Consider the following 12,423-nt stretch of genomic DNA (forward strand, 5'->3'; position numbering starts at 1 on the left):
CTTTAATTGCTATGCTTGAATAGGCTTAGCCGTAGGTATCATCGACGAGGCATAACAATCTGTAGCCACCTCCTATTGGTTGCCTTGAATCTTTACAATTCCCTAAGGCGTCGGCATTTTGATGCATTAATGATAGGTTGAAGGTACAACCTTAATATCAAGGATCCATGACCTGCCTAAGATAACAATGAAAGAAGTCAACGCATCAATAACACAAAACTTATGGATAGAGTTTACTCCATCCACATAGACTGGCAGTTTGATTTCTCCCACCGTACTCTTGGTTTCCCCGTTGAATCCCACCAAGACTGAAGACTTCGATGCCATTTCGGATTGTGAAATATTCATTCTCTTTAGGTGTCCAACTGGATGATATTTACTGAACTTTCATTGTCCACCAGAATCCTGCGTACAAAGCAATTAGAAATATATAGGGTTATGACCAAACCATCGTGATGAGGATCCCAAATATTGTTCATATCCTCAACATCGAACATGCCGCAAATATCTGATCCTCCAGAGATAACATTTACAATCAGAGTGCCTGAAGGTAGAGATTCTGCCGTTTTGGGATCCTTCTTGTGATCCCAGTTTCGATTCTTCTTTCCGAGCAGCTCTTTCAAATGGCCCTTGCTGAGTAAGTAGTTGATCTCCCTTCTTAGATCAATCCAATCTTTTGTCATATGGCCGAAATCTTCATGAAAAGCGCACCATTTGGACTTGTCTTTCCAGGCACTGTTTTTCTCATTATTTCTTGGCCATCTCGCCTTATCACCCAAATCCTGCATAGCACACATTAATCCGGAAATATCGACAAAAAAACAATAATAACTTAAGTTGGGAAAAGAATCATGATCCTCATCATCGTCCACCACATTGACCATGTCGTTTCTAGAGTAGGGTTTGGATCGATATGGTTTTGATGATGGGGAATCCGACTTCCTGCTTTGGTGGTTGTAGTTGTTAGGACCATCCAACCTCTACTGAATCACCCTGTCTTTTTCCGGCCTGATGAACCTTATTGCCCTCTTTACTGCTTCGATATTTCTGCAAGGATTCATCACGAGATCCTCATAGAAAAGGGTATCTTTTTTTAGACCCATTTTGAAAGCTTTCACAGCCATTGCAACATCCAGGTTGGGGATCTCTAGATTTTCCTTGCTGAATTTACTAACAAAATCCCTAAGGGTCTTATCATTGCCCTGTGTTACTCTATACGAATCACTAGTTAACCTTTCAAAACTTCTATAGCATGAAAGTTGGTTATTAAACAAATTAACTAAATGAGCAAAAGATTTATTAGAGAAAGGAGGGACACTTAGGAGCCATTTTAATGAATCTCCGGTGAGTGTTTAGCCAAAGCCTTTGCATAAGCAGGCTTCCTTGAGATTATGAGGTATGGGGTTAATATCCATTCTCTCTCAGTAATGGGCGATATGTTCTTCAGGATCCGTGGTTCCATCGTACAGTTTCATGCTTGAAGTCTGGAATCGATTAGGGATCTCAACATCATATATGGGGGGTGCGAATCTTGAGATCCTGTGGCTACTTGGATCCACTTATGGAATTGGTTGGTCTATCCCAGGAACACCGGAGATTAATTCTTTTAGCTTCTGCAATTCCTTCTAAATCATTGGGCTAATACCAAAATCCTGCACAACATCATTGTTAGTTACAAGTATAATATTATTGAAATTACCAGTATCGGAATCATTGCTGGGATCCCGAGATAACACCAAATTCTCAAGTAGGAGTGATCCTGATAGATTGGAGCAGATCATTTGTCCTGGCTGTAGATTTCCTAGGAAGGAACTCATCATAGCAATTCCCTTGGGAGCCTGACCTATAAAAGTTCAGGTTCCTAGGTAGCAATGGAGTGAAGAATTCCTCCACCGGGTTCTTTCCTTGTGCCCAGATATCCTTGAGGTCCCTTAAGACATAGCTATTGGTTCGCTTATGGGTTTCCATATGTTCCTTCATCTACATTAAGACATCAAGAATAGTATCGTTAGACATAAGGATCGACCTCCTGTCGGGAGACCCAGATCTATGGATGGGCACGCCAGCAGAAGGCCTGGTAAGGATCCTTGGAACAAAACCTCATAAGGGGAACACTATCCCTTGCCTCAATTTATTAATGTAAAATGGTGGTTACAGCTCGAGAACTAGTGGAGAACGAAATCTAGAATACAAGTGTGAGTACTGTGAGTGAAAAATATGTCCTATAACGTTCTCAATAGCCTCATCTATATAGGAAATGAAAATGACAATAAATCCTATAAATCCGGGATCCCTAGCCGCCATGATTAATTAATAATTTAGTCTTCACCCCACGTGTATTTCAGCTGTTTCTCCGAGCTTTTAGGTAGAACGATTCATCAAGCCATTGTAGACTGTTTGAATCTTGCCCACCTCACAAGCACAATATATATATAGCAAACATAGTCAGTTAGTTCATAATCCTGCAGCTAGCTGGGAATCCTAGCTATCAGGGTAACTGTCAGGATCATGTTACGGATAAAATGACCCCTAACAGTACCGATACAAAATCTAAATAGAAAAACATGATGTGCATTATTGTATTAAATGGGCGAGAGCAAAACGTGACCTTGATACTCAAATTGTGTGTATTGATTTTCCATACTTCTCGCGCGTGCTAAACTGAGTCCCTTCTTCAGTTGACCGTGTGTTTAGTAGGTAAAATTACTATCATGCCCTTTAATAATAAGGTGAAATTACCATCATACCATTTAATAATAAAAACAACAATAATTATAATATTCCCTCCGTCCCATTAAAAGTGTCTATATTTCCTTTTTCATTTGTCCCATTACAAATATCCACTTTCAGACTTTATTAGACAATTTCCAAGTTTACCCTTAAACACACACAACTAGCATTAATAAATAATATTAATGGACCCAATTTCAAATGACATTATTGTGACTTGGTAAACAAAAAAGTAATCATTCAATCTACTTTAAACTTTGTTTTTTTTAAACCATGACACTTTTAATAAGACGAAGGTAGTAATAATAACAATACAAGAAATGGCCACAACAGAGACTCACCACTCACCAACAACCTAGAGACAGAAAATCACGACAAAGACGACCGATGGTGGTTATCCGATAGTGTCAAGTGGTGGGTAGCCACAATTGGTTTTCCTGTAACAAGTCCCAGGTACAATCGGATGGTGAAGGTTTTTCTCATGTTTTGTCGATTCAGATGGTAAAGGTTGCCAAGTCCAGATCGACAATGGTGATGCTCAGATCCGACGACAAAAGTGTCATATTGGTGATTCATAGCATCATATATGGTTTTGAGTAATCTAATGGGTCACAACCAACTTTCTGCCGAATCTAACGATAGCCGCTTCTGGGATTTCCCACCCAACGCAATCACCACTTTTGCTACATCTTTTTAGTGCATGGTTTTGTCGTCTAGGTCTTTGTTATCCATTGTAATTTATTATTTTTAATGTAAAAGGTATTTTGGTAATTGTATATATCCATTCGTTATGTTTTACGGCCATTCGTTAAAAATGTTTAACGAATGTGCCCATCCGTTAATCTTATAGGCAATTCGTTATGGAAAGTATAACGAATTAGTACAATCGTCTAATGTATTAGTACCATTCGTTAAGGATGTTTCACGGATGAGGTATAACGAATGAGTTATTCGTTATACTTTAAGTTAGTGATAGGGAATGAAGACGAATGAACCCCATTCGTTATGAGATGTATAACGAATGGGGGTCCTCTTCTATATATACATGTATTCCTAGTCAGTAAATTAACAAGTGTGATGATTATTATTGACAAGCTGTTATTCTGCACGATTATCCTCTCACTCACACTTCACTTAACATAATTCACATCCGTATAAACATATTTTCATATCACATGTTATATATCAAGAACTAGATCTACGAGAATGGATTGAAATCATCACGTATCGGTTTCTCAAGTGGTATCAGAGCCATACGCTTGGTTATTCATGTGATATTAATCGTAATTGACACCAATTGATGTTAATTGATGTGTTAATTGTGTACTATTGATTTATGAAATTGTTAAGCTTAATTTTGAATCAATTATAAGTGTTTGACTTATAATTGATGTCAATTTGAAGGTTAATCAATTCGTAATCGGGATCATTAGATTCAGTATAGTTTAATTGGTTTATTGAGGATCAATCCAATGGAATTGATGTGTTAATTGGTTTTGGCAGGAACAAAGTGTTTACGGACTGGTTTTGATTGACTTTGGACATGTTTTATGTGTGAATTGATTGTTCGGAATGGTCGAGGTTTGTTTGAAATGCGATTCAGAGTAGTTTGATAAGTTGATTGTTGATTTTAGTGTTGATTTGGACGAGATATCCAAGTTTGAAATTTGTTTGGATTTAAGTCTGGATCTAGAAAACTTGAAGATCTGAAAATCTGTTTAAAGATTTGAACATCCATTCGTTACGACGAAGGATCATTTGTTATACCATAACTGCTCATTTGCATGAACAGTGTAACCGTTTTATGTTTTTGTAACTGATCTTTCGTTACTGTAGCTCATTTGTCATATAGAACCTCATTCGTGATACTCTCATTCATCACCTATTCGTTAAGCTATTCGTCATGCCATTCATTGCTGATTCGTTTGATTTCTAGTCATTCATTACATCATTCATCATTGGATCATTCGTGTTAACAGGACCCATTCGTTACAAGAAACTTACCATTCGTTATAATTTTGGTATCATTCGTTACATCATTCGTTACACCATTCGCTACCAGAACCAAACCCTATTCATCAAAACTATTCTTCATTCGTTACTAAAGTTACACTTTTAACCCTTAATTTTATAATTTGGACTTTTTCTACCCAAAAGTTTTAAGTTGACCATTTGAACCCGTATTTGTGAACAATGGCTAACTTTTACGCGTTATCTTCACAAAATATGATAATGCAACAGATGTTACACCTGGACGCAGAAATTGGTTCACAATGTCCACGATTAATGAAATTTAGTGACTTTGCACAATGGGAGCCGAGGTTTGGAGCTCATCTTGGATCCGTACATCACGATTGCTCTAGATGCCTTGAACTGCTTATATTCCTCCCATGATTTGTGATGCAAGCACTAATTTTGAACTTAAGCCTTATGAATCTTATTCTCAAGAAGAGAAAAAGACTTTAGAGATTGAAACCAAAGCCTATTCAACACTGACCATGGCTTTACTAGATACTATTTTCACCAAGCGGGAAATATTAAAATATGTGCTTCTCTTTTCCAACATCTACGACTTAGAAGTATGGGAAACACATTAGAAAGTAAAAAGGTCATGTTAAAGTTTCAGTTATGAAACTTTTGCTTGTTGAAAGGACAGACTGTTGAAGAGATGCTTACAAGATTCATTCATCTTGTTGCTGAAATGACAAAGCAAAAGATGGAACTATGTCAATTAGATCAAATTTATATTGTCAAGAATTCACTACCGAATTCTTATTCTACTTTCTTACTCGTATTGAAAGAGAATTCATTTTTCAAATATGAAGATTTAACGGCTTTGGAGTTCATGCAGAAAACCAAAGAGAGGGAATATGACATGAGATGTCAAAACTCTTCAAAGGATAATCAAGATCCTACATTATATGGTGGATCATTACCATTAAGCAGTAGTTCAGCTTCGATAAATGCTTTTTATTCTCAAACCGCTCAAGATATTCCACAATAAGTTAATGAGCCAATACCAAATGTTTCTTTCATGGCTTCTGGATCCAACAATAATAATGTGGGTCAAGCACTTCTTTTCCTGGTGCTGGTGATTGTTCTGCTCAACCACCAAACGTTAACATGAAGGAAGCTGAACAACACTTTGCTTTCCTTTGTGCGTTTATGAGCTCTTCTGAGAATTTGGTGGGTGGTAAAATTTCTAGAAGTGAGCTAACTGGTGAAGATTATGACTAAATTGATCCAGATGATTTGGAACTAATGGACTTAAAGTGGAACATGGCTATGATTTATAGAAAGGTCAAGAGGTTTATGCAGAGAACATGAAAGGATCTGCCAACTCTGAACAAGAGGGTTGGATTTGATAAGCTAAAGGTAAGATGCTAGAACTGTTAAGAATGTGACCATTTTGCCAAAGAATGTGACATGCCCAAGAAGGAATACCGGGGGTAATCAAGACAGAAGTTCGGAAAAGAAATTTGCAGACTCAAAAGAATACACGTCTAGTGTGACACTGTCAAGCCAGTTGGTTCACAAGCATTGCTCATTGCTGATGGAATTGATTGGAACCAGGGATTGCTGGGAAATGGAACTGGTAATCAAGCAAATCTTGCTTTGTTTGAATCTTCTGAGAATTTTTAAGACACTAGAGGTGAAGGATTAACTATCGAAAGCGAATCAAAAACTGATTCTAATTCTGATGCTTCAAGTCACATGCATCCATGTTCAATTGCTAGCAGGGCCAAAATTGACGAGGTTAGTCCTAACTATGCTTCGGTTGCATATTAAAATCCATCAAATGAATCAGTTAAAGTAATTGAAAATGTTTCATGCGCTTATTGTGAGGAATTAACATCCAAGTTTGATTTAATTCGTGCTCATAACGAAACATTACTGAAAGATCTTTCTATAGTTCGTGATAGCTATAGACAATCCTCAGATTCTTGAAAAAAATATCAAAACATAAAATTGAATTATTGTCAAACAGTAATCACGATCTGAAAACAGAACTTTCAGGCAAGTTAATTATAATCGATAAATAGTTTCAAGAGATACTCAAATCTAGAACAAAAATAATTGAGCTTGAAAATGAAATTTTTGAATTGAAGAATAAGTTGGGAAAGTTTAGAAATTCATCATTTTTGCTATATGAAATTATTGAGTTTTCTGGTAAGCAAAAAGGATCGAAAACTATTTAAACAATCCATTTTTTGTTAAAGAAAGAAAAGGTTATTAATAATAATTCTTCAAATGTGAAAATTGAATCAGTTGTTAATGTGGAGAAACCAACACACATCACTCAAGAAAAACCAACTTATGCTTCATGAACTCAAGGATCTCATATTCAGAGTAATAAAGTGTTTGTTGAGACTGTCGAGGAGGCTGTAATCGAGGACGTGTTTGAACCACAAAACATGCACAAAGAAAATAATATTCCACATTCTAATCAGATTTTTTTATGTGAACCTCAAGAATTTGAGGAGGCGGTGTATGGTTCAAAAACATCCAAGTTTAACAACTTAAATGTTAAAACCAAGAAATCAGAAAAACTCACAATTTTTGATGAAGATCTAATGAAATTCATTAATCCTTCAATTGGTAAAGTAAACACTAAACGTGTGTTTAAGTTAAAAGGTGTAAAAAAAATACTTGATCAAGCAAGAACTCATTGAGAGTTTCTTTCAGAATGAAACTTCAAGTTTAAATGATCTTGTGAAAGTTTTGCAAGATCCAAATTAACAAACGTGCCTGTCATTAAACCAAGTTTGAAACAACAACCCAAATATGTTAAACCTGTGAAGTTTGTTAGTTCTACTGGAACTGACACTTTACAATGTTTCTCGAACTGTTCTAATTTGGATTTTTACAAGAAAAAGAAGGCTGTGTTTTTTAATGATTTGGATAATGTCCAAGTTTCAAATGAATCTTGTCAACCCAATGTTTCACAATCAACTGTCAAACCACAACGCGCTTTCATAGATATTAGAACTTGTTTCTTGTGTGGCAAACGTGGTCATGTTGTTAGAAATTGTGAAACTAGGAAACTTAAGAATGTCAAGCTTATCACCAAGGAACAACCAAAAAAGGTTCTCGTGGTTAAGAAGATTCTGAAGGGACAACCATCTTAACTTGATGAGACTGACATTATGTTCATGATGTGAACCCACGCAAGGTGGTTCATGTTAATGATAACATTGTTACATTAAAGTCAAAATTGTTTGTGCCTACCCAACCAGTTTTCAAGAATTATGACACAACTGTGATCAAAGATGCATATCTTAGACGAAAGTCAAAGAGACCCGTGACTTATTCATAAGTGCATAGATCATAATTGGAGTCTAATGAGATTAAAATTCTAGATGAAAAGAAAGAGGTGCCCAAGACTAAGGCCTGTGCTGCCTTTTTGGTCTAACTAGTTTTCCTTGGTTGTGTAGAGTCCATCCAAAACTATATGTAAATATAAATGGATAACGAATAGTGGATGTTCTTGTCACATCACCGGCAACATTAACCTTCTATCCAATGTCAAATTATTTAAGGGGGTTATGTGGCTTTTGCTGGTAATCAAGGCGGTATGATAACCAAGGAAGGAGATGTCTCAAACGGTAGTATCATGTTTGAGAAAGTAAATTATTGTGACAAAGTGGATCACAACTTGCTGAACGTATCTCAGATTTGTGATAAAAAGTACACCACCGTATTTACCGACAAGGAGTGCATAATACTCAATCCGGGTTATATCATTCCTGAAGACATGGTTGTTATGCGATCTCCTAGACTGAATGATATTTATGTACTTAAAATGAGTACAAAAGTGTCAACTTCAACTTTTGTGGAACGTTTTTTATGTCTAAGGCAACTGAGAAAGACTCGATTCTGCGGCACATGCGTATGGGTCATACTCATGTTAGAAATATGAACCATATGATGGCAAATGATTTAGTGGAAGGAGTTTCACTAAAGCATTTCAAATTGACTGATCACTGTGTTGTGTGCAAGAAAGGCAAACATAAGAAAAAGTCACAACCAACAAAGTTATTTAATTCTATTGATACTTCACTTGAACGACTTCATATGGATTAGTTTGGCTTTCTGAATCATGCGATTATTGCTGGAGACTGGTACTATTTAGTCGTGACTGATGACTATTCAAAGGTACTCGTGGGTGTTATTTACAAGTTCGAAAGATTAGACTTCGGTTCTTCTGTAAAACTTAATCACCAAGATCGAATCACTTTACAAACATAAAAAGTGACACGCATTCTAACTGATAATGGTACGGAGTTCAAAAACACTGTATTGGACTTTTTATGTAGTTAGAAAGGTAGTCATCGAGAATATAGTGCACCCTATGTACCACAGCAGAACGGTGTTGCTGAACGGAAGAACTGAACATTGATTGAAACTACACGAACGATGCTAGCAGATTCAAAGCTTCTCGTTCAATTCTCAATCAAAGCTATGAACTTGCTTGCAATACACTCAATCGTGCGGTTAAGAGGCTTCAAAAGACGAGTTATAAGCTTCTAAACAACCAGAAACCTTATTTAAAATTTCTATAACCATTCGGGTATCCTTGTACAATGTTGAAACATGATGCGGGTAAATTTGATGAGAAAGCTATTGAGGGTTATTTTATGGGCTTTGCGTCTCCTAAGAAACGAGTCTTTAATATTTCTTCGGGTTTTGTAGAAGAGTGGTACCATGTAGATTTTCAAAGCTACACTACACCACCTGCTGGCAAGGGTCCTGATTGGATGTTAGATTATGAGGGGTTATTTAAATCATTTACTCCCTCAACTGAAGAACCAAACGAAGACTTGGTGCGTGCTTATTTGGAAGAACAAATGTTTTCCACACCAAGATCTTCTAATTACGATGCTACTGCTGACCATGATCATCCTGAAATATCTGATGTTGTTTCTGTATCTTTGGATGATGGTCATTTTGAGGTTTCCTCTTATGTTCCATTTGTTGAGAATCTCGAAGTTACTGAGGTACCTGCTAGGGAATCGTCTCATACTTTGGATGATATAGCAGATGAAGAAAATCTTACTAATTTAAGTGATCATTTTGTTGTTCCTGATAATCTGACGCTTCGGATTAACACGTATCATCCTCAGGAAAACATCATTGGTGATCTTGATGTAGGTGTTCCGCAAACCATTCATAAACACCAGAAAACCCAACCCATGAAACAAAACAGACTCAAATACCCTCAAAATCACCACCAATCTCACATGTCTCTTCCCATCGTTTACTGAGCCGAAGTTTTGATTTAATAATTGAGAACGTTGATATGAAAGCTCAGAACTGTGAACTGAAAAAGGGGAATGAGGCGTTGAAGAAAAAGAATGCTGAGGTGGAACTATAATTGGAGCAGGCTCTAAAAAGATTTCAATACTTGGTTTATGAGGTTGAGAAGACCTCGGCTGTACCAAAACAGGGGGAGAATCCACCTGCTGCCACTAATGATGGTATAGATGTACTTAAAATAATCCTTGATGTGTATGGGAGTGATGAGGAGGATGTTGAGGATGAGGAGAATGAGGAGGATGGTTATGAAGAAGATGAGTCTGATGGTGTGGAGCAAGACTACAATGTTGATGAGAATGATGTTACTGAGGAGATTGTGCATGAGAAGGTGATTGATGATGAAAATGTTGATGAGGAGATGACGGATAATGAAAATGTTGACAAAATTATTGATCAGGAGATGGTTGATGATGTAAATACTGATGGGTTGCTGATGAGGAGGATTTGAATATTCTGTAAGGTGAATTCGATAATGTTGAATCTTTATTGGAAAATGAGAAAGAGGATGGGGTTGGAAAGTCTATGGATGAAGAACTAAATGACTTATTTGATCAGATTGATAACTTTCCCGATGAACCAACTATGGAGAGGGAAATTGGTCCACCTAAGCCTCTGAATGTGGATGAGGAGAACAGCTACAACCATTGGATACTAACAAGATCAAATCTAGTGATGATGTGTTTATGGTTGATGAATGTGCTGATAAGGCTGCAAAAAGACATGATGACATTGTGGGAGAGTGGTTAAAGAGGGAGATGATCTCAAGATTCCTATCTGATAAGAAATTTGAAGATCAGAGAATCATGATGGAAGAAGCTGAATTGAGAAAGAATCTTGATGAAAGTCAGGGGGAGTTGGATCAGGAAGTGATTATGGGTTTGTTGAAACTACAACAGGTGGAGAAAATTGACAATTCTTTGACCCTTGTTATATGTAAATTCAAGCAAGCTGAAACTAATGAGCCAGAGCCAGAACAAACCATCCCTTCTACTACTGAACTTGAAAATGAAGAAAAAGATAAGCAGTTGGTTGCTGAAACAGTTGGACAAACTATAACAAATATTAGCCGATAAATTGAATAAATTAATCATTGATGATATGGTGAAGAATCAAGAGAGTAGGGATCCGAAGTATTTGAATAAGTATGCAAAGAAGTATGTGAGGAAGAGGAAAATACAGTAGAAAATGAGAGTTCTAAGGAATCTTAACCAAAGTAAAAAAGCGCAATCAATGCTATACCTATTCAGGTGGTGAAACATGTTGATGTTGAAGATGAGCCTGAAATGAATGAACCCAAAATTGATGCTCTTGATGATCTCTCTAAAGCTGATGATGATGATACAGCTGATTCCCCACAGTTAGATATGACTGATGTTCATAGGGAAAATATACAAACCATGTTGGAAGAAGCTAAAAAGGAGGATCCAAAAATAATAAGCTTGATGAATCATGGTTACATGTTTGAGACCCTGGATTCTAAAACCGATGAGGAGTTGCAAGTATTACTGGATGAAGAGGTGGAGGAGTTGAAGAAGAAGAGAGAGAAAAGAAACATGGACACTCAAAGGTTCCTTGCTCACCTAAGACTTCATGGTTTCTCAGCGAAGCAACTGAGTCACATGAAACTCAAAGAACTGGAGAGTGTCACCAAATCTACTAAAGAGAGGATTGAGAAGGAAGAATGGGATAAAATGAAAAAGAGAGCTGCTGATCAACAAGACAAACTTGAAATGCTCTACAATAAATATGGTGGTAAGTGCAGGTACTTAATTGATCATGGAATGGCTATTGATGATGTGGAGAAGTTGAGTAAGAAAGAAGTTGAAGAACAGATTAACAAGATCTCAAGGAAAGTTCAGTCTGAAACAACCACCAGCAGAAAGAAACCAAAACTTATTACATTAGCTGAAAAGGAAAATAGTGCATGGGAGGATGAGCAGGTAAAACTGTTGGAAAGACTAATGTCTGCTAGGGGTGAGGGGGAGAAGATTTAAAACATGAGTAAAAGTGAAAAATTATCCATTTATGAGTCTGAGAAGGCAAAATTTAACAAAAAGAAAGAAATATCTAAAACTTCTCAGACTCCTCACCAGGTGATTTTGCTTTATTCAGTTGTTGTGAAAGAAGAGCCTGTTGAGCCTTGGGAAGATAAGAACAAAATTAAGACCTTGAAAGGCTTGATGATGAGTAAGGGCATGGTTGAGGGAGTGTTTGATAATCTAGGAAAAGTCTAACTGAAAGATCTATTATATTCTGAGAAGGAAGAGTGGGAGAAATTGGAGGCTGAAGAGAGGAGGTTATTGCAATTCCAGTGTGGACCAAGTGGTGAGCCTATTCAGAGTCAAAGATCTGTCCCTAATGATCCAACTGATGAAA

At 36.8% G+C, this 12,423-nt stretch overlaps 1 protein-coding gene across 1 annotated transcript; it reads right to left on the bottom strand.

Annotated features, from left to right (window-relative positions):
• Nucleotides 1–353: 353 nt before the first annotated feature.
• LOC143602452 (uncharacterized) lies at nucleotides 354–1,124 on the bottom strand. The gene is made up of 2 exons (XM_077079549.1): nucleotides 993–1,124; nucleotides 354–782 (listed from the first exon to the last, which is right to left on the bottom strand). Exons 1-2 carry the CDS (start codon nucleotides 1,122–1,124, stop codon nucleotides 354–356), a joined length of 561 nt encoding a protein of 186 aa, XP_076935664.1.
• Between the last annotated feature and the right edge of the window lie 11,299 nt (nucleotides 1,125–12,423).

This window comes from Bidens hawaiensis, unplaced genomic scaffold (assembly GCF_021521415.1).
Source record: "Bidens hawaiensis isolate Kalapana, Puna unplaced genomic scaffold, B.hawaiensis_p1.1 tig00058941_1, whole genome shotgun sequence".
Classification (NCBI taxonomy): domain Eukaryota; kingdom Viridiplantae; phylum Streptophyta; class Magnoliopsida; order Asterales; family Asteraceae; genus Bidens; species Bidens hawaiensis.